Here is a 20,981-nt window from a genome sequence, read left to right on the forward strand (position 1 = left end):
TTCTCAGTTTTCATGTACCAAGGTCAGTGATGGTAGATCATGTCTCTACACTGCCAGTTTGTGTTTGCATTAATGAATTGAGAGCTTGTGTCCAGTCTGTCTGATGTAGTTCTTGTTGCAGTCTCCACAGGTGCTCCTGTACACCGCACGTCTTTTGTTGATTGTCTTTAATGGTACCTTGGTTCTTGAGACAAGTTTCCTTAAAGTCGCTGTTGGTTTGTGAGCAATTGAGAGGTTCGCACATTTGAGCTGTCATTTGTGCGATGTTCTTGATGTAGGATAAAATTGTGCATTTCAATGCATGTTGAGTAACGTCTGTGCGACTTTCTCTCCTTAGTAAGGATCTCCTGATGAAATTCCGTGGCTAACTGTTGTTCTGGAGCACTTTTCTTCCCTGGCCCAGCGTGTTAGTACTCTCTCAAAGGGATGGGAATGCAGCTTTGCTTGTGGTAGGCTGGGTGTTTGCTATGGTAGTTCAATTCACAGTCTGTGTGTATACCCTTCCAGTAGACGGATGTCAGTAACGTACCATCTGTCCTTCTCATGACAAGTACATCCAGGAATGCAAGTCAGTTGTTACTTTCTCTTTCCATTGTAAACTTGATGTCGCCCAATATGTTGCCTATTTCGTTTTGTTTGAGTATGACAAAGTATCATTTATGAACCCTACCCAGAGTTTGAGCTTGAGGACTGGAAGTGTTATACTTTCTAGCCTTTGCATGACAGCCTCGGCAGTGAAGCCGGATATCGGTGATTCCATTGACATTCCTTTGGATGTCACCTCGACTGGTGATGAAACTTCTGCAAGTTAATTGCCAAGCTTGGCAAACACTGCAACATCAAATGCCTCAACTTGAGCTACCAATATTCACCACCATCCTAAGCATCATGAATTATTCAAAGAGACCAGTGAATCTTACAAAAGCATTCTTCCACTTATCCCTCTGGTGGATATGTACTCCATAGATCTAGTTTGGGACCTGCAGAGTGCTTTGAATGTTCCATCCATCAAGGAGAGAGGGTAGTGGTCCTTAATGATGATTTTGTTGAATACATGGTGGTTGATGCAGGGATAAAGACCCTCATCTTTCTTTTCAAAAAAGAAGAATCCAGCACTGGCTGCAGCCTAGAATCATCAAATGCTATGCTGTAGTACTTTGCCAATATGAGGATTCAGGGCTTGTGTCTCAGGAGGGGAGAGAGAAAGCAGGTGACTTCAGGGAGGCCTGGTACCTGGGAGGAGGTCGATTGTGCAGTTGTGTGGTTTGTGAGGCATCACGGTGCTGGCTTCCCTTTTACTGAAGTCAACGGCTAAGTTGTGGCCTTCCTGCGGGAGTTTGGTGAGTTTGAAAGTTTCCTCTGTCTCCACAGATTTACAGGATGAAGTTAGCTGAGGTTGCAGGCAGATGGGTCACTAACTCATTAGTGATCTGGATGAGCAAACAAAATGAGAGTCGTGAGTGGAGAGCCAGGAGTAACCCAGGACAAGAGGAACTTAGGGCGAGTCAATAAGGAGGAATTGGACAGACTCGCAATGCTCTCCAATGTTCACTGACACAGGTCATGTGCATGCTCTGACTATCCCAGACCACAAGGGACATCAGTCAATGGCTGTGGTACCAAAGGTGTGGGGTGTAGGCTTGGTAGGGAGTCCAAGTTGCATACATAGAATCTGGTCCAGAAAGTTGCCTGCTATGCGGGAATCCACCAAAGCCTGCTGTGTGTGCAGAGCCATCAGGGTGTGGAGAAGGACAGAGACAGTGAGTTGGGCTGCAGTGCTGGAACAAGGGGGCCAGGGTCGTTGACCAGACTGAAGGCCTCTCGCTCTTCCTCAGTGATGCTGTTTCCCGGACGCACTGGACTTTTGATGCGTGGGTGATCAGCTGCTCTGCAGTAGGCTCACAAGTTGTTTCTAAACCACTGCCAAGCTCTTGGTGGATTAAGGAAGCTCTCCTTCCCTGCATGGGTTCCTGAGGTGTTGGAGGTTCTGCCACCTGAAATGGTTCTGGAAATGAGGCTGGAGATCTGGCTTGATGATGGGGAGGATTGTTTTATTAGACACTCGTCATTTCAGAAGGATAGACTGATTAAGCCTTTAACATCTTTGGGCATCTCCTGTGTAGATGGCTCATCTTTCAAGTGCTCCAAGAGAGCATGGTATAGCATCTGTACTCCAACCACACTCCACTGTGAGGAATCGGAATCCTACAGTGTAAATTGGCACTGAGCATGAGCCTTTATGCTGATGAAGTATCCGATCTAAGGCCTCCATCTACTTCCTAGATGGTCAAAAGCCCAGCACATCTCAGTGGTAAAATCTTCATATTGGTTGCATATGGGTGTTTTATTGTCCCAGCTAGTGGTAGCCCAGTTCAATGCTTGCCCAGTCAAGAGAGAAATGATGAATCCAATCTTGGCTCAGTATGTAACAGACAGACATAGCTGGAGCTTTAAGTGTTAGACACTCTGGAACAGGATGTTACGCCGTCAGGTTGGGGAATCCATCAAAGCAGCCTGCCTCTGGAGTCCAGGGCACCGAAGGAGAAGAACGATCAGCATGGGGTTGCTGTAACAAGATGGAGAGTTGGTTGAGAGTGGCAAGTAGATAGTCAGTGGTTTGCTGTTGTTTCAGGATCTCATGCTCCTGTTGACGGTTAACTTAATTTAGCTGAGCATATTTTGCTGGGTCAATCATTGGCTCACTTATCCTTTCATGTAATACAGAAGAGACTTAACCCAAAAGCAGGGCAACAGAGATGATTTAGCACTAAATGAAATTTTGGTAATAAACTGCTAAATCACAAGCCACATGAAACACGAGAAAACATACTCAACATGACAGGGTAACTGAACATTAGAAGCAGCTGGTTCATATGAGTGAACAAGAATTGTGGATGAGAGTTGGGTTCAAATAGGTTGCAGGTGATGATTTGGAAACGAATGGCAGGTGACTCTTGTTAGCTGGGTGTAGACTGGGAGGTGCCTGCCTGTGCTGGCCTGACATAGGATACTCATCCAGAAGATTAAGATGCATGAGGTCCTTGATGAATTGTTCGTTGAATGCAGAACTAGCTTGCCCATTGAAGAAAGAGGGTAGTGGTTGAAGGGACTTTGTGTAGCTGGTAATCTGTGATTAGGGGTGTTCTGCAGTGATCTCTGCTGGGACCTGGACCTCTGCTGTTTGTGACGTACTGTATATAAATGACCTGGAAAACAATATTGATGGATGAGTTAGTAATTTTGCAGATGATACGAAGATTGCAGATGATATGAAGGTTATGGATTGCATAGATGACTGGCAAAGAATACAATGACATTTAGATCAGTTGCAGGTGCAAAGCAACTCGCACAAAATTCTGGAGGGACTCAGCAGGTCAGGTCGCAGTTAACGTTTAGGATGGAGACCCTCTTCAGGATTGAGTTACTCCAGAATTTTGTGTGTGGTGAAGTGTTGGACCTTGGTAGGTCAAATGTGAAGAGACAGTACACAGTTAAGGAAAAGACCATTAACAATATTGATTAGCAGAGGGATCTTGGAGTCTAAGTACATAGCTCACTGAAAATGGGTAATTGGTTAATAGGGTGGTTAAGAAAGCTTATGACATGGTTGCTTTTATTAGTTGAGTTCAAAAGTCAGAAAGTTATGCTGCAGAGTTATAAAACTAGTTAGACCACAATTGGAGTATTGTGTACAGCTCTGTTTGCCCCATCATAGGAAGGATGTCAAGGTTTTGGGTGCAGAAAAGGGGCACCAGGATTTTGTCTGGATTAGAGGGCATGTACTTCAGCAAGAGATTGGACCACGTTGAGTTATTTGTTTTCCCTGGGGCGGTGGAAGCTGTGGGGAGATCTGATAAAGGTTTATATGATTATGAAAGCCATAGCTAGACTAGACAGACAGTATCTTTTTCCAGGGGTTAAAATGTCTATTTACCAGATGGCATGCATCTAAGGTGAGAAGAGATAATTTCAAAGGAGCTGGGAGGAGCTAGTTTTTTTCCACAGAGACTGGTGGATGCCTGGAATGCGTTGCTCTGGGGTAGTGGTAGAGACAAAAACATTATAGACATTTAAGTAAGCACATGAATGTGAGGATAATGGAGGTACATGGACATTGTGTAGGCAGAACAGATTAGTTGAGTTAGCTATTTGATTATAATTTGATTGGTTTGGCACAACATTGTGGACAAAGAGCCTATTCCTGTGATTTGCTGTTCTATGTTCTATTTGTCAACTATTTTGGTATTTCATGTGACTATATACTTTCCATATAACCATATAACAATTACAGCACGGAAACAGGCCAGCTTGGCCCTTCTAGTCCGTGCTGACGCTTACACTCACCTAGTCCCACTGGTCCGCACTCAGCCCATAACCCTCCATTCCTTTCCTGTCCACATACCTATCCAATTTTGCTTTAAATGTCAATACGAACCTGCCTCTACCACTTCTACTGGAAGCTCATTCCACACAGCTACCACTCTCATTGGCCTCTGTTAATTAGTTCCAAGTTGTGATGTTAATGTTGAATACTAAGCACGTTCAAGTGACATTTTATTCTTCACTGTTTCTGTTACAATACCTTCATACAAATACCAAAGGCACATGTTAATTATTTCTCCATTTGTTGAATCCCAAAGGAAATTGCAGTGTCAGGGTAGCATTACAAGTGCACAGATATACAAATATTAGAAGAGAAGTAAGAAAGAATAAAAATAAGTTACCACAAACACCCTCACAGGTGGGGGTCATCATTTCTCCAGCTATCGGTTATAGAGCCTAATGGCCAAGGGTAAGATTTACCTCATATAGCGCTCTTTGGAGCAACACAGTTGATTTAGTCTATTACCAAAAGTTCTCCTCTGTTCAGCCAAGGTGGCATGCAGAGGGTGAGAAACATTGTCCAGATTGTCAGGACTTTCCGTAGCATTCTTACCACAGCCTCCAGTGTGTCCAGTTTGACTCCCATAACAGAACTAGCCTTTCTAATCAGTGTATTTATCCTATTGACATTACCCATGTTGATGCCATTGCCCCAGCACACCACCGCATAGAAGATTCTACAGCAGACTGGTAGAACATTTGAAGGAAAGGACCACAGTCTCCTCAGGAAATAGAAGAAACTCTGACCCTTCTTATATACAGATTCTGTGTTGGTGCTGCACTCGAGTCTGTCATCCAGGTGCACCCACAGGTACTTGTAGATCCTCACCCCATCCACGTCCTCACCATCAATAGTAACAAGGAGCAGTGCAGGCTTGGTCTTCCTGAAGGTCTTCATCTCCTTTGTCATACTGATGTTGAGCTGCGGATGATTCAGCTTGAACCATTTGACAAAGTCCTCCACTAGGGCCCTGCATTCATCTTCATGTCCTCCCTTTATACACCCAACTATTGCTGAGACTTCAGAGGATTTCTGCAGATGACATGACACACTGCTAAATCGGAAGTCTGAGGTATACAGGGTAAATAGGAATTGAGCCAATACAGTCCCCTGTGGGACCCCAGTGCTGCTTATAGTCAGCATTCATTTCAGGAGGTCTAGAATACAAGAGCAGGATGTGATGCTGAGGCTTTATAAGGCACCGGTGAGGCCTCACTTTGAGTATTGTGAACATTTTTGGGCCCCTTAGAAAAGATGTGCTAGCATTGGAGAGTGTCCTTAGGAGGTTCACAAGGGTGATTCCAGAATGAAAGGGTTATCATACAAGGAATGTTGGATAGCTCTGGGTCTGTTCACACTGGAATTTAGAAAGATGAATGGTGATCTCATTGAAACCTTTTGAATGTTGAAAGGCCTAGTCAGAGTAAATGTGGAAAGGATTTTTCCCATAGCGGGAGAGTCTAGGACAAGAGGGTATAGCCTCAGGATAGAGGGGCACTCTTTCAAAACAGAGATGCAGAGAAATGTCTTTAGCCAAAGGGTGGTGAAACTGTGGAATTTGTTGCCTCATGCAGCTGTGGAGACCGGGTCGTTGGGTGTATTTAAGGCAGACATTGATAGGTTCTTGATTGGACATGGCATCAAAGGTTACAGGGAGAAGGCCAGGAACTGGGGTTGAGGAGGAGTTAGACAAAAAGGATCAGCCATGATTAAATGGCTGAGCAGACTCGATGGGCCAGCTGGCCTAATTCTACTTCTACGCCTTACGGGCTTATGGAAATATTTTGAATGTTGAAAGGCCTAGACAGAGCAGATGTGGAAAAGATGATTCCCATGGTGGGGGAGCCTAGGACAAGAGGGCACAGCCTCAGGATAGAGGGGCGTCCATTTAAAAGAGAGATGCAAAGAAATTTCTTTAGCCAGATGGTGGTGAATTTGGGGAATTTAATACCACAGGCAGCTGTGGAGGCCAGGTAGTTGAGTGTATTTAAGGCAAAGCTTGATTGGTTCTTGATTAGACGTGATATTAAAGGTTACAGGGAGAAGGCTAGGGAGTGAGGCTGAGGAGGGTTTAAAAGAAAAAGAATCAGCCATGATTGAAAGGTGGGGCAAACTCGATATTCACACCATCCAGTCCCAATGCTTTGCTGTGTCTGAGTTTCCCCAGAGCCCTTCTCACCTGCTCAGCCTGGGGACTGGGGAGTTGGTGGAAGGTGGGGGCTGGAGGAGGTGAAGATCAGGATGGTAGCATTTGGTATGTGGAAGTGTGGATGGAAGATGCAGTGCGAGGAAAGGATGTACACAATGGTAGCCAGTGTCTATAAGGCCATAAGATATAGGAGTAGAATCAGGCTGTTTGCCCTATCGAGTCTGCTCTGCCATTTCATCATAGAAACATAAAAAACCTACAGCACAATACAGATCGTTCAGCCCACAATGCTGTGCCCAACATGTACTAACTTTAGAAATTACCTAAGCTTATCCATAGCCCTCTATTTTTCTAAGTTCCATACACCTATCCAGGAGTCTCTTAAAAGACCCTATCATATCTGCCTTCACTACCATTGCTGGCAGGCCATCCCACACCCTCACCACTCTCTGCGTAAAAAAACTTACCCCTGACATCTCTGTACCTATTCCCCAGCACCTTAAAACTGTGCCCCCTCATGTTAGCCATTTCAGCCCTGGGAAAAAGCCTCTGACTATCCACACAATCAATGCCATCAATCAAGTTGTAGATCTTATACACCTCTATCAGATCACCTCTCATTCTCCGCAACTCCAAGGCGGAAAGGCCAAGTTCACTCAACCTGTTATCATAAGGCATGCTCCCCAATCCAGGCAACATCCTTGTAAATCTCCTCTGCATCCTTTCTATGGTTTTCACATCCTTTCTATAGTGAGGTGACCAGAAATGAGCACAGTACTCCAAGTGGGGTCTGACCAGGGTCTTATATAGCTGTAACATTACCTCTCGGCTTTTAAACTCAATCTCACGGTTGATGAAGGTTAATGCACCATATGCTTTCTTAACCACAGAGTCAATCTGTGCAGCAGCTTTGAGTGTCCTATGGACTTGGACCCCAAGATCCCTCTGATCCTCCACACTGCCAAGAGTCTTACCATTAATACTATACTCTGCCATAATATTTCACCTACCAAAATGAACCACCTCACACTTATCTGGGTTGAACTCTAGCTGCCACTTCTCAGCCCAGTTTTGCATCTTATTAATGTCCCACTGTAACCTCTGACAGCCCTCCACACTATCCACAACACCTCCAACCTTTGTGTCATCAGCAAATTTACTAACCCATCCCTCCAGTTCCTCATCCATCCTTCCATGGGGTAACTTATCAAAAACCTTGCTGAAATCCATATACACTACAACTTCTGCTCTGCCTTCATCAACATGTTTAATCACATTGTCAAAAAATCCAATCAGGCTCGAAAGGCATGACCTGCCTTTGACAAAACCATGCTGAGTATTCCTAATCATGTTATGCCTCACCAAATTTTTGTATATTCTGCCTCTCAAGATCTTTTCCATCAACTTACCAACCACTGAAGTAATACTCACTGGCCTGTAATTTGCTGGGCTATCTCTACTCATTTTTTTGAATAAGGCAACAACATCTGCAACCATTTAATCCTCCGGAACCTCTCCCGTCCCCATTGATGATGCAAAGATCATTGCCAGAGGCTCAGCAATCTTCCAATCTCCTTCCTCGCCTCCCACAGTAGCCTGGAGTGCATCTCGTCTGGTCCCGGATACTTATCCAACTTGATGCTTCCCAAAACCACCAGCACATCCTCTTTCTTAATGTCTATATGCTCAAGCTTTTCAATCCACTGTAAGTCGTCCTTACAATCACCAATATCCTTTTCCGTAGTGAATACTGAAGCAAAGTATTCATTAAGTACCTCTGTTGTCTCCTCCGGTTCCATACACACTTTTCCACTGTCACACTTGATTGGCCCTATTCTGTCATGTCTTATCCTCTTGCTCTTCACATACTTTAAGCTCCTTTCTGCTAACCTTATAATCTTCTAGATCTCTATCATTACCTAGTTTTTTTTAACCTTTCGTAAGCTTTTCTTCTTGACTAGATTTTCAACAGCCTTTGTACACCATGTTTCCTGTACACTACCATCCCCTGATCCTGTCTCATTGGCAGAATACCACTCGAATATCCCCTGAACATCTTGCCATATTTCTGCCGTACATTTCCCTGAGAACATCTGTTCCCAGTTTATGTTTCCAAGTTCCTGCCTGATAGCTTCATACTTCGCTTTACTTGGAATTGAAAACATTCCAATTAAATGTTTTCCTAACTTGTCTGTTTCTATCCCTCTCCAATGCTGTGGTAAAGGAGATAGAATTGTGATCACTATCTCCAAAATGTTCTCCCATTGAGCGAACTGACAACTGACCAGATTCATTTCCCAATACCAAATCAAGTACAGCCTCTCCTCTTGTAGGCGTATACGTTTCCCTTTCAGCCCCATTCTCGTGTCTTCTCCCCGTAAACCTTCATGCCCTGACTGATCAAGGATCAATCAACCTCCGCCTTAAATATATTTGATGACATTGCCTCCATAACCACCTGAGGCAATGAATTCCACAGATTCACCACTCTCTGACTAAAGAAATTCCTCCTCATCTCCTCTCTAAATGTTCATCCCTCTATTCTGAGGCTGTGTTCCCTGGTCTTAGACTCACCTACCACAGGAAACGTCCACTCCACATCTACTCCATCAAGGCCTTTCAGCATTCGATAGATATAAAATAGATCCTCCCCTCCCCCCACCATTCATTTGAATTCCAGTGAGTATAGGCCCTGAGCCATTAAACACACTTCATATAGCAAGCCTTTCAATCCTGGAATCATTTTCGTGAACCTCCTTTGAATCTTCTCCAATGTCAGCACATCTTTTCTTAGATAAGAGGCCTAAAGCTGCTCACAGTTCTCCAGGTGAGGCCCCACCAGTGCCTTATAAGCCTCAGCATTACATCCTTGCTTTTATATTCTAGTCTTCACAAAATAAATTCTAACATTGCATTTGCCTTCCTCACCACCAGCTCAACTTGCAAATTACCATGCATGAGGGTTCCTATTAACTGAATGAGTTAACTAACCTAGAGATTTTTTTTGCCTGAAACATGCATGTATCAGGAGTAATAGTCTCAGTAGTACACCACCCAAATGCATCATATTTTGAACAAAATATTATGCTGAAAATTCAATTACACTGACCCTACACTGAACACTTCATGGTTTTGCCCTGCATACTTCAGTCAGGATTTTCATTTACGTACTTTATGCAGAGATTTATGCATTGATGTTGCATAGATTGCAATCATATGCATAATCTCTGAAGAGTATTGATAATGGCTGGGGATCTTCCGTCTTGTAAAGACACTGCCCAATAGAAGGCAATGGCAAACCACTTCTGTAGGAAAGTTTGTCAAGTACAATGATGGTCATGGAAAGACCAAGATCACTCATGTCATACAACATGGCATAGAATGAATGAACTGAGTAATGGTGAATGCTTTTGGCAGTTTGGTGCCCCAATGACAACTAATTATTTCACACTTAGTCCTCACTGGTATTGTCCAAACAGAAACAAACTGTTTAAAATGATGCAGGCAGAGAAGCAAGCAGCCCATTTCTCTAACATTAACCTTGGCCTGTTGCTACTCATTTTAAAAGAAAAAACAGAAAACTTTCCAGGACAGAAATAAACAGGTAACAGAATGGAATGGCTAAGAGACTAATGTATTCAGAATGCCCCATGACATGGTCCTAAATGGAAAATTTTATTGACCTAACATATTTGGTCAATGTTCATGCATACAGACAGAAGTTATTAACTTCCTTTAGAACTTTTCCCATCCTTGATTTTTACTAAGAGAGTTCTCCTCTGCAATCCTAACTGCAGTTTACATACCATGAAAATGCCAACATTGAGCAGGCCCATAAGCCACTGTTAGCAATCAAGAAACAGCCTACCCCGATGCCTTTCAGATCATTGTCCAGGACTTCAATCAGGTTTTTTTGAAGAAATCTCTGCTCACTTATTATCAACAGATCACCTGCAGCTGCAGGGATCCAAACACAATCAACCACTCTGTACTACAAGTAGGAATGTTTACTGTTCTAGGCATTTTGGGAAATCTGATCACTCAGCAGATGTCCTACCTGGTATAGGCAAGGACCAATACACCATGGTTGTCACAGACTTTATCAGAGCAGTCATACACAAGTGTTTCCCTACAAAATCATTCAGAGGCTACCCCAGCCAGAAGTGCTGGATGAACCATGTGATCACAGTCTGCTGAAGGCCCGATCAGTGGCATTTAAGGCTGGAGATCAATTAAAATACAAGAGATCCAGGTACAATCTCCAGAAAGCTATCTCTGGACCAAACTTGAATCACTACAGCTTGACAGTAGTGGCAGGGCTTGAATACTATCACCTCCTACAGAAGGAAATCAAGTGGCATAAGTGACAACAAAGCTTCACCTCCAGATGGGCTCAGTGCCTTTTATGCTCACTTTGACCACCAAAACATGGAGGCCCCTTTATGAATTCCCAAAGCCTCCGATTACCATGGACATGACAAAACCCTTCACTAGAAGTGCTATCTTACTATTAAATAGTAATCAATTATTACATTCATTGAAGGTTATTGTGTTCAAGTTAGTTGTCTTTATAACAACTGTGACGACATTGGAAGTATATTTCTTTGGTTGTGCAACTTTGGGGAAACATGGCAACCTAACATGCTCCATAAGCACTTGTTTAGTCTAACTGCATGCATTTTGTATTTTGATCATGTTAGAGTCGGCTGGTTCTTCCAATGGGTGTAGTCACAACTTTGGAGCATGCGAGCAACTCTGCCTACCCCGACCCAGTGGAGCATACACTTGTGACTGTACTATGGGCTACCGCAGGAATCCAGACGCAAGGACCTGCTCATCAGTTGAATCATTTGTGATTGTCTCCCAGTTGAATGTTATCCGAGGTTTCAACTTAAATGAGAGCGACCATTCAGAAGCTATGGTTCCAGTGGGTGGTTTGGGTAAGAACCCTTTTTCTTTCTGTTATAAGCATGAACATCGGAGTATATTCTTACAAAGTAGGAGATAATTTGGTCTTGTGGGATCATACTGGCTCTCATACATTCCTCTTGGTCACAATCCCCCCCCCCCCCCCCCCACTTATTTCCCTATACTGTATTAAAACTGAAGCATAATGTCACGTAATAAAGTATATTAATGAATAAAAGTAGCATTTCATTGATAAACACAAGAAAATCTGCCAATGCTGGAAATCCAAAGCAACACAAACAAAATGCTGGAGGAACTCAGCAGGTCAGACCGCATCTATGGACAAGAGTAAACATCAGGACTGGGCCTGATGAAGGGAGGTGTAAGGTGCTCCTTCCCTCCACTAGCTTGCAGCTCACCCTTGGGCAGATGTAATGCCTGCTTAGCCCACCTCCCCCCAGTCAGGGTCACATGAAGTCATGGGAGCAGGTGGTGGATGATCGTATGAGCAGCTGGTGCATATCACAAGCCCTGGTTATGTGACCACTGACGCCAAGTAGACAATCTCTGAAGTGTATTGATAATGGCTGGGGTCACCTGTCTTGTAAAGACACTGTCCAGAAGAAGGCAACGGCAAACCACTTTTGTAGAAGAATTTGCCAAGAACAATCATGGTCATGGAAAGACTATGATCACACATGTCATACGACACGGCAAATAATGGACAAACTTGGTGATAACGACAACAACAAACCAATTCCAAGTCAACATGCCAGAGAAAGAAAAAAATTTCTGCAAGTCATGGCAGAAGTTTCAAGTACATTTCATCATTTCTCAGAGGATATGTTGGATTAATGTTGGCACTTAGATAAACTCATTTAAAATTGTTTATGCAGTCCTGATTTGGCTGGCTGGTGGTGCAATGGCATCAGCGCTGGACTCCGGAGCAAAGGCTCCCGAGTTCGAATCCAAGTTGGGCCACCCCCGAACACGTTTTCCATCCGTGCCGGTTGAGCATCGAACTAGGCACTCGGCCTCATAAAAAATACAAGGGTTGAGTCAGAAACGTTCATATCGTGACCTGGTTAATCATAAAGGAGACCAATCCTGACACCACGTGCCAGAGAAGAATGGCTGTCTGTCTGGTGCGACACGCTAAAATAAATGCAGTCGTGATCTCCAGTGCAAGCTCATGAATCCAGAGCAGCTCCCATTCTGTTTCTTTCTTTCCCCATTTCCCACAACTCCCTCCCCCTGAAACTTCATCATAATGTCTCCTTCCTTTTTTCTCCAACATCATTTACAGTGATGTTCCTACCCCTAACCATCTGATTGCTGAACAGTCCGTGAACACTAACTCATATTCCTTTAAGCTGAAATCTTCCTGTTGTAATTTATCATATCTGGCCCTTTGCATTGTACAGTTGCCTACAACAACAAATTTCCCGTCATTTGTTTGTGGCAATAAATTTGAATCTGACAGTCTGCCAAATCCAGTTATCCAGTATTATTTATTTAGTGATACAATATGGAATAAGCCTTTCTAGCCCACAGAGCTGCACCACCCAACAACTCACCGATTTAACCCCTAGCCTAATCACACGACAATAGATACTTACAATGCATGCAGTACAGCTTATTTCTTAAACAATAAAGTTCTGTTCTGTTTACAATGACCAATTGACCTTCTAACTGATACGTCTTTGGACTGTAGGAGGAAACCAGAACAGTCAGAGGAAACCCACACACACACAGAAGAAAATCCTACAGACATTCTCACAGAAGACACTGCAATTAAACTCCAAACTCTGATGCCCTGGGCTGTAAAAACATGCTGCTAATGTTCCCATCCAACTTACTCACTGCCTGTTATACCGCTGGCATTTGGGGCAGTAATGAAGATCCTCCATCAGGGCTTCTTTCGTCACACTCGGATGTAGAGAGATTTTTAATTGCTGTTTCATTTTGTTTTACCAGTCAGGGTTGTTAGCTCTGAGCGGATCCCCTGAACCGGTGGATCACTCTTAGTCTGTCCACTACCATTTAGCATGGACAGCATGGGTGTCCCTTCCAAGAGCCAAAGCATAAAGCCCTAACGCCAGCCAGTTCTCCAGGACATTGAGGCCAGCAAGCTTCCAAACCATGACAAGGTTGTGATCTTCTTGGAAGGTTCCCTCCCAAACTTTATTCCGTTATCCAATTTTCAGCTCATGCTAGCAGTTCTGTGATTCGACAGGCTTTCTCTCAGAAAATGCAACTACAGTTATGGTTAGCGACTGCCAGTATATCAATTTGTGGGGATGTGTAGTCCACCAACAAAGTTGATATCATTTTGCTCCATGTTTGCAAATTGCTTTTTAAGCTTAAAATCCCGCTGAATTTCCATCAAGAATTTTAATTAATTGATATTGACCATAATATTCTTCAAAATAACTAACAAAATATCCATAATCTCTGGTACTTTCAGATGTTATGTATTCTGTGTATATAAAAATTAAATAACTATTTGTGATTTAAATATATACATGATAGTTCATACCAAAAGGTTTCTTCAATTATTTTAAAGTACAGAATAACCTGTCTTTGTTTTTTGTAGGTCGTTTTGCTCTGCATGTGGATGTGCATGTATCTTCAGGATTTATTTACTGGTGTGACTACAGTACCATACCTGAAAAAAATGCTATCCGAAGAATTAAACCCGACGGATCTTCATTCCAAACCATTGTAGCTTCAGGAATTGGTCAGAAAGGTATCAGGGGAATTGCAGTGGACTGGGTGGCAGGTCAGTTTATAACTTCTATGATTACATAAATGTCCAAAATTTCTTTGTTCATAGTTCTAAAAAATGCCTATTCAGGATCAGAACTGAGTGATTAGTTTCATATGAACATTGATAAAGAAAGCAACATCACACATAATGAGATTGAGTTCAAAGAAGTTCTGTGCTAATTGGAACAAAATATAGATAAGTCATTGATTATGAACAAAGAAGAATCCTCAAACATTTTAACTGTTATTCCTCTCCGTGCCTTGTGGCATATCAGGTGAAAACCTTGCTGTTTCCTTAGCATTTTTGTCTCCTTTCCATGAAGCTGAGTTGCTATCTCGACACTCAACCCAGCAGCTGGAAAGTATGCAAGGAGCCGGCTGGATAACCCTGAACCACTTGCCTCAAGGTCCAGTGCTGATGCCACAACACCACTAACTGGCTACAATTTGTTAATATTTCACGTTTAATGGCATGTTAATGTTTGCTCTTAATAGTCTTATAATTCATATATATTTGTAATCAGCATAAACTAATCTTTCACAGATCAGTGAATTCCAGTTAATTGGGACACGTTGGGACCAGTATGTTTTGGCCCAATTAAGCAAAAAAAAAAGTTCAAAGTAGCATTTATTATCAGAGTGCAAACATGTCACCACATACAGCCCTTTCTCTGCAGGCATACTTAGCAAATTTGGAGGACTGTACCTGTAAGCTGTAAACCTCAGTTTGCAAATGCAGATACAGTATATATATAAATAGCAATAAATAATGAACACAAAATAACAATATTGTTAGAGTCCTTAAATGAGTGTAGTTATCCCCTTTTGTTCAAGAGTCTGATGGTTGAGTGGTAGTAACTGGTTTTGAACCTGGGGGTGTGAGTCCTGAGGCACCTGTACCTTCTACCTAACGGCAGTAGTGAGAAAAGAGCACAGCTTGGGTGGTGAGGATTTTTGATGATGGATGCTGCTTTTTTATGGCAACATTTCATGTAGATGTGTTCGGTGGTTGGGAGGGTTTAACCCAGGGGTGGGCAAACTTTTTGACTTGAGGGCCACAAAGGGTTCTAAAATTTGACAGGGGGGCCGGACCAGGAGCAGATGGATGGAGTGTTTTGGTAATACACCTCATAAGAGAAAATAAAATATCATGGGATATGTAGAAAACATGTGCTTTAATTTCAATTGAAAATGAACAAATGCATTACAACAAAATATCTGTCTTTGAAGTTCCATGGTATTTAGCTATTTATTGAAATGACTTTTAAAACACTGAAAATTAAATGAATAAAATACAGCTTTTTTTAATAGTGACAGTTATTATTTTAAAGCACTGAAAATTCTGTTATCCTTCAAGATATTATCATCATCACTCTCCTCCTGACTGACTATATTTCAAAAACGGTAGGAGATGCAGGTCTACTTGTCCTGCTCCTTCTTATTCAATTGTCCCCTGTGCCAAAACTCAACAACGACCCGCAAAATGACAAAACAGTGAGAGCGCGCTAGTATGCGGAGCGCGTTATTTGATCTGGAGCGCATTTTTTATTTGGAGAACGTACGTGCACCTGCGCACTACTCATGTCCATCACTTAACAGAAAAGACATGTAACATGTAAGGCTGATTGAAAAAAATATTTTCAAATGCATTTTTTACATAACACAACGAAGAAACTTATTTTTGAATTTCAGTGGGAACAGTGTTGTTGGTCTCCTTTTTAGCCAGCGCATCAAAGTCTGGATTTAGTTTTGTTGTGGCGATTCTCAGGATGGATCTGAGGTGTTGGTCAGTTAACTTGGATCTGTGGCTGGCTTTGTTGACGTTCATGACGCTGAACGCCTGTTCACACAAGTAGGTTGAGCCGAACAAAGAGTAAAGCGCAAATGTGGAGTAATACGCTGCACCTCAACAATGTGTAGCGGTGTGCTACATGCAGCGCTAAAATGACGACACGGAGTCGGTAACTGCAGTCGAAGAAAAAAACTTTATTCGAAATCCCCAGCCTCACTTTTAAGCCTCCCTCAACCTGCCCCCCTGCGCAGAGGCTCCAAAGCTCTGTGCTCGCAAATCCCCGCAGGCTATCTCCCTTAGCCGGAACGCTGGCTAATTGTGAGCCGGTTCGGATGTGCCAGGAAATGGGTCGCCACAAATGTATATAGAGTGTGTCATCTATTGGGAAAACACCAGAATTGCGGGGAAAAAATGTTAACAAGGTTTATTAATATAATTTCATCAAGTTCTGCGGGCCGGATTAAAAAGCTTAACGGGCCGCATATGGCCCGCGGGCCGTAGTTTGCCCATGCCTGGTTTAACCTGTGATATACTGGGACGAATCCACTACCTTTTGTAGGATTTTCCACTCAAAGGCATTGGTGTTCCTATAGCAGGCTCTAATGCAGCCAGTCAGCACACTTTCCACCACACATCTATAGAACGTTGCCAATAGAAGCATCCATTGAAGCAGCCTCCCCGATTAACTGAAGTTTTATTGAAGTAGTTAAAATGGTATAAAATACAAGCTACTGATTAACTGAGTAACAATTTATGTATTTAAATGAAATATGGAACAAAGTAGAACAAAGCAAATACTGTTCGGTACAGTAGTATAAAACTTGTGCATAAGTTTTGAATAACTATCGACGGAGGAGTTCATCCAATTTACACTGCCATGTTCTTTTGATTAACTGTAAATGGGCAAAATCAGTGCAGATAGTGGACTGCCTTCATGCAACGATTATGATCATTGCATCCTCCAAATCTTCATCTTCATTGTAACGTTCAAGGTGATAATAGATACCTTCAAAATCTACATTGGTCCTAATTTGCTGAAGTAGTGAAATTGTTTCTTTTCACACCCAGCTGTTTCTGGCATCTTCTGAATGTCTGAAACCACAGTGAGCAAAAGAGTTTTGAATTGTCTTACTGCTTATTTCTCACCAACTATCCAAGACAAAAAAAAGCACTGCTTTTTACAGCTGATGTTATTTAAAAAGTGTTTGCTTGAAATACAGTGTAGTGTCTAACAAGTGCACATGACTGCTGCTAATTAAAAATTATTCAGTAATAGTCTCCTGTCCCGATTAATTGGCATAGTGTCTCAAATAAACAAAGGGATTCTCAGTTATTTTGCTCTTTAAGAGTTGTCCCAAATAAACAGCTGCCTGATTAACTGATGGCCCAATAAACTGGAATCCACTGTAAATACTTTTGTTTGCTTAGGTAGTGGCAGTTTTAGAATTGCACAACATAAATTATGCACTTGGAGCACACTTCAGGTTTTTGATTTATGTTCTGCATTGCAAATTTTATAATAAAATAAATTGTTCCAGCACCTTATGTTTTTAGAAACTCTGATCCAAATAAACTGAATATTTCAAAGATGTAACCAAAGTGAAAGTGACAATATAGCAATATTGAACTGGGGAGATGTGATACCACATCTAACAGAGAGCCTCATAGTTATGGGTTTCATATTTGGTGTAATATAATTATTTACCATGAAGTAATTTAAGTGCACTATTTTTTTTAATATCTTGAGAAAAGCATTTTATTTCTTCCTTATAAGCACTTCCTGCAGATGCACAACACCTTCCAATATAATTTTCAAAACGAGACAAAAATATGCATTCATATTGTGCATAATAACCAAAATGATTAATGATGATTATACAAATCAACACATTTGATGCTTTTAAACTTAGCCAGAGAGTGGTGAATCTGGAATTCGATGCCACAGGCGACTGTGTAGACACTGAGTATATTTAAGGCAGCGGTTGGTAGATTCTTGATTAGTCAGGGCATGAAGGGACTCTGGGAGAATGAAGGAGAATGGGGCAGAGAGAAAAATGCATCAGCCATGATGAAATGGTGGAGCAGACTCAATGGACCAAATGCCCCAATTCTGCTCCTAAGTTTTATGATCTTAAATCACAGCATACAAACTGGACCTGAAACTGACTCAGTACCTATGTACACTAATTCAAGCCTAATTGTATAAATTATCAAATGATTAACCAAAATATCAAATGATTATTTGTAATATTTGTTTCTTGTTTTCTATGCTACAGGCAATCTGTATTTCACAAATGCCTTCCTATCTGAAACTTACATTGAAATTATTTGCTTGAACAGTACCTTTCGTAGAGTGCTCATTAAAACCCAAGTAGATTGGCCTCGGGACATTGTAGTAAATCCAAAACTCCGATATATCTTCTGGGCTGACTATGGGCAGCATCCCAAAATTGAGCGAGCTTTCCTCGATGGCTCCAACAGGACCGTCTTGTTGGATGATGGTATTGTGATGCCGCGAGGCCTGACTGCTGACTACACAAGTAACCACATCTACTGGATTGATGACTCTCTGGACCTGATTGCTAGGATCTCACCCGATGGTGACGAACAGCAAATAATCCGCTACGGTAGCCGCTACCCAACTCCATTTGGAATCACCATCTTTGAAGACAGCATGATTTGGGTGGACCGAAACTTGAAGAAGGTTTTACGTGCAAGCAAAGAACCTGACAATGCCGATCCTCCTTCTGTCATTCGAGACCACTTAAACTTATTAAGGGATGTGGTTATGTTTGATAAAAAGGTTCAACCAGCATCACCCCAAGAAGTTAACAATAATCCCTGTTTGGAGCACAATGGAGGATGTGTCCAATTTTGTTTTGCCTTACCAGGTTTAGAAATACCAAAATGTGGTTGTGCTCATGGTAAACTGGATGCCGACGGCAAACAGTGCACCATCAGTCTGAATAATTATTTGATCTATGCAACAGAAAGCTCTATTCGTAGTCTGCACCTGGATATCACTGAACACATGTTACCTTTCCCTGTAGTCAGTGTAGGGCACACTGCAATAGCACTTGACTATGATAGCAGTGAGAAAAGAATTTATTTCACACAAAACATTGGTGAAGGGCAAAGCCAAATCAGCTATATCAGTCTCGATGAAAATTCTGCCTCTTCTACGCATGTGGTGACAGGTATGTAAAGTAGTTTTTTTATACACAATACCTGACTAAAATTGTAAGGATCTGAAAATTCTCAAACTCTGTTAGATACATGGGTTTTGACCAAAGGAAAAAAAGGCTTTAGTGCAAGGGTATTTATTAGATTTTCCCTCGGCTTATTCACCCAATATTATTGATGCTCTTTTTCAGGTTAAACCATTTCAAAAAGAACTGATAGCTATAATTTATAATTGGTTATTGAATTTGTGTATATATTTGTACAATGATATGTTATCTAATGATAAAATTAAAGCTGCATGGGAATTGGAGTTTCGAAAGTCACTTTCAGATAATCAATGGGATTAAATTTTTTATTTGGTAAATACCTCTTCTATTTGTGCCCATCACTCCTTGATACAGTTCAAGGTAGTGCATCGGGCGCATATGTCAAAGGACAAATTAGCCCTTTTTTTAAAATATTAATCCTATTTGTGATAGATGTAATAATGAGCTGACTAACACATATGTTCTGGTCTTGTATCAAGTTAGATACTTTTTGGAAAGAAGTCTTCAAAACTTTATCAAAGTTTCTGAATTTAGATCTACAACCGAATTTACTTACAGCAATTTTTGGGATCATTCCATCAGAAGCAGGAGATATTTCTGTTTCCACTCAACGGATGATACCTTTTACAACTTTATTGGCTAGGAGAGCCAGTTTGCTTAAATGGAAGGATTCTAATCCACCTACCATTATTCATTGGCTTACCTCCACTACGTCCTGTTTAAGTTTAGAGAAAATATTAAGTCGGACATTTGATGCATCCTCTAAATTTGAGGCAACTTGGAGACCTTTTATTCAGTATTTTCATATGCTCTGATGTATGGCCCTTCCAGTCTCCGTGTTGAAGTTTTGGATTTGATCAGAAAGTTTTTCCTTGTTTTTATTTTGCTTTCACTCTCAGTTTGAGCTGCCCAGATTTTTTTGTTTTTTTGTGTTTTGAGGTTTTTTCTGTACATGTCAATTACAAAAGTTTCTTTCTTTTTTTTTTCTTTTTATGGATAAGAGGAGAATCAATTACCTTTCTCTTTATTATATACTATTAGATTAATACTATAATCTTGATAATGTTTATTTTTCCTTTTATTTGAATTGTTATTGATATAGATATTTGTGATAATTCTCCTCTTATTTATGTACTTTTTTATTTAACTAATAAAAAGATTGATAAAGAAAAAGAAAGTGAAAATAGTGAAAAGAAAACAGCCAATATTTAGCAAAAGATATCTACCAGACAGCACAATAATAGCTTCCTACTTATTCTTGTACTGTGTAGATTCCTTGGAGCCCCAATCCCTCTCTCTCTAAACAAAAGGCGATGAGCTCCTTTTTATTCAGCACCAGGACATACCATCTTTAATTATCAACAAAGTTAAATTAAAACTACACATGAATTAGAAAATGAAGTCCCCCACAATGTAATTACAATCATATTGCAAAATTAACAGAAGTATCCACCTTAAATACAGTATACAAATAGCATATATGCATTTACACATCTTCATTCCTAATGAGATTGAATATTCCGCCACGTGTGGCAGGAAAGCAGCATAAAGCCAATCCCAGAGCATCATCTTGGTTTCGGGCCCATTATGGGAACATATTGGGAAAGGCATTGAAGTTTGTATGCTTACTGCAACAACAGCAGAATGACAAGGCAATGCTTGTGTGTGAGTGAATGTGCATGTGTAAGGAGCATGTTTACCGGGTGCTCTCTGTCACGTTCTCTCTGATCTGGTCTTCTGTCTTTTTTT

General features: G+C 41.4%; 1 protein-coding gene across 2 annotated transcripts in view; it reads left to right on the forward strand.

Annotated features, from left to right (window-relative positions):
- The window catches only part of lrp2a (low density lipoprotein receptor-related protein 2a), a 393,751-nt gene that overhangs the window by 176,997 nt on the left and 195,773 nt on the right, over positions 1–20,981 (forward strand). For both annotated transcript variants that reach the window (XM_059966386.1, XM_059966387.1), the window contains exons 35-37: positions 11,234–11,473; positions 14,038–14,223; positions 18,279–19,199. In XM_059966386.1, coding sequence (XP_059822369.1) covers positions 11,234–11,473; positions 14,038–14,223; positions 18,279–19,199 — 1,347 coding nt within the window. The remainder of the gene's footprint in view (positions 1–11,233; positions 11,474–14,037; positions 14,224–18,278; positions 19,200–20,981) is intronic.

The sequence above is a fragment of the Hypanus sabinus genome, chromosome 4, assembly GCF_030144855.1.
Source record: "Hypanus sabinus isolate sHypSab1 chromosome 4, sHypSab1.hap1, whole genome shotgun sequence".
NCBI classification, from domain to species: domain Eukaryota; kingdom Metazoa; phylum Chordata; class Chondrichthyes; order Myliobatiformes; family Dasyatidae; genus Hypanus; species Hypanus sabinus.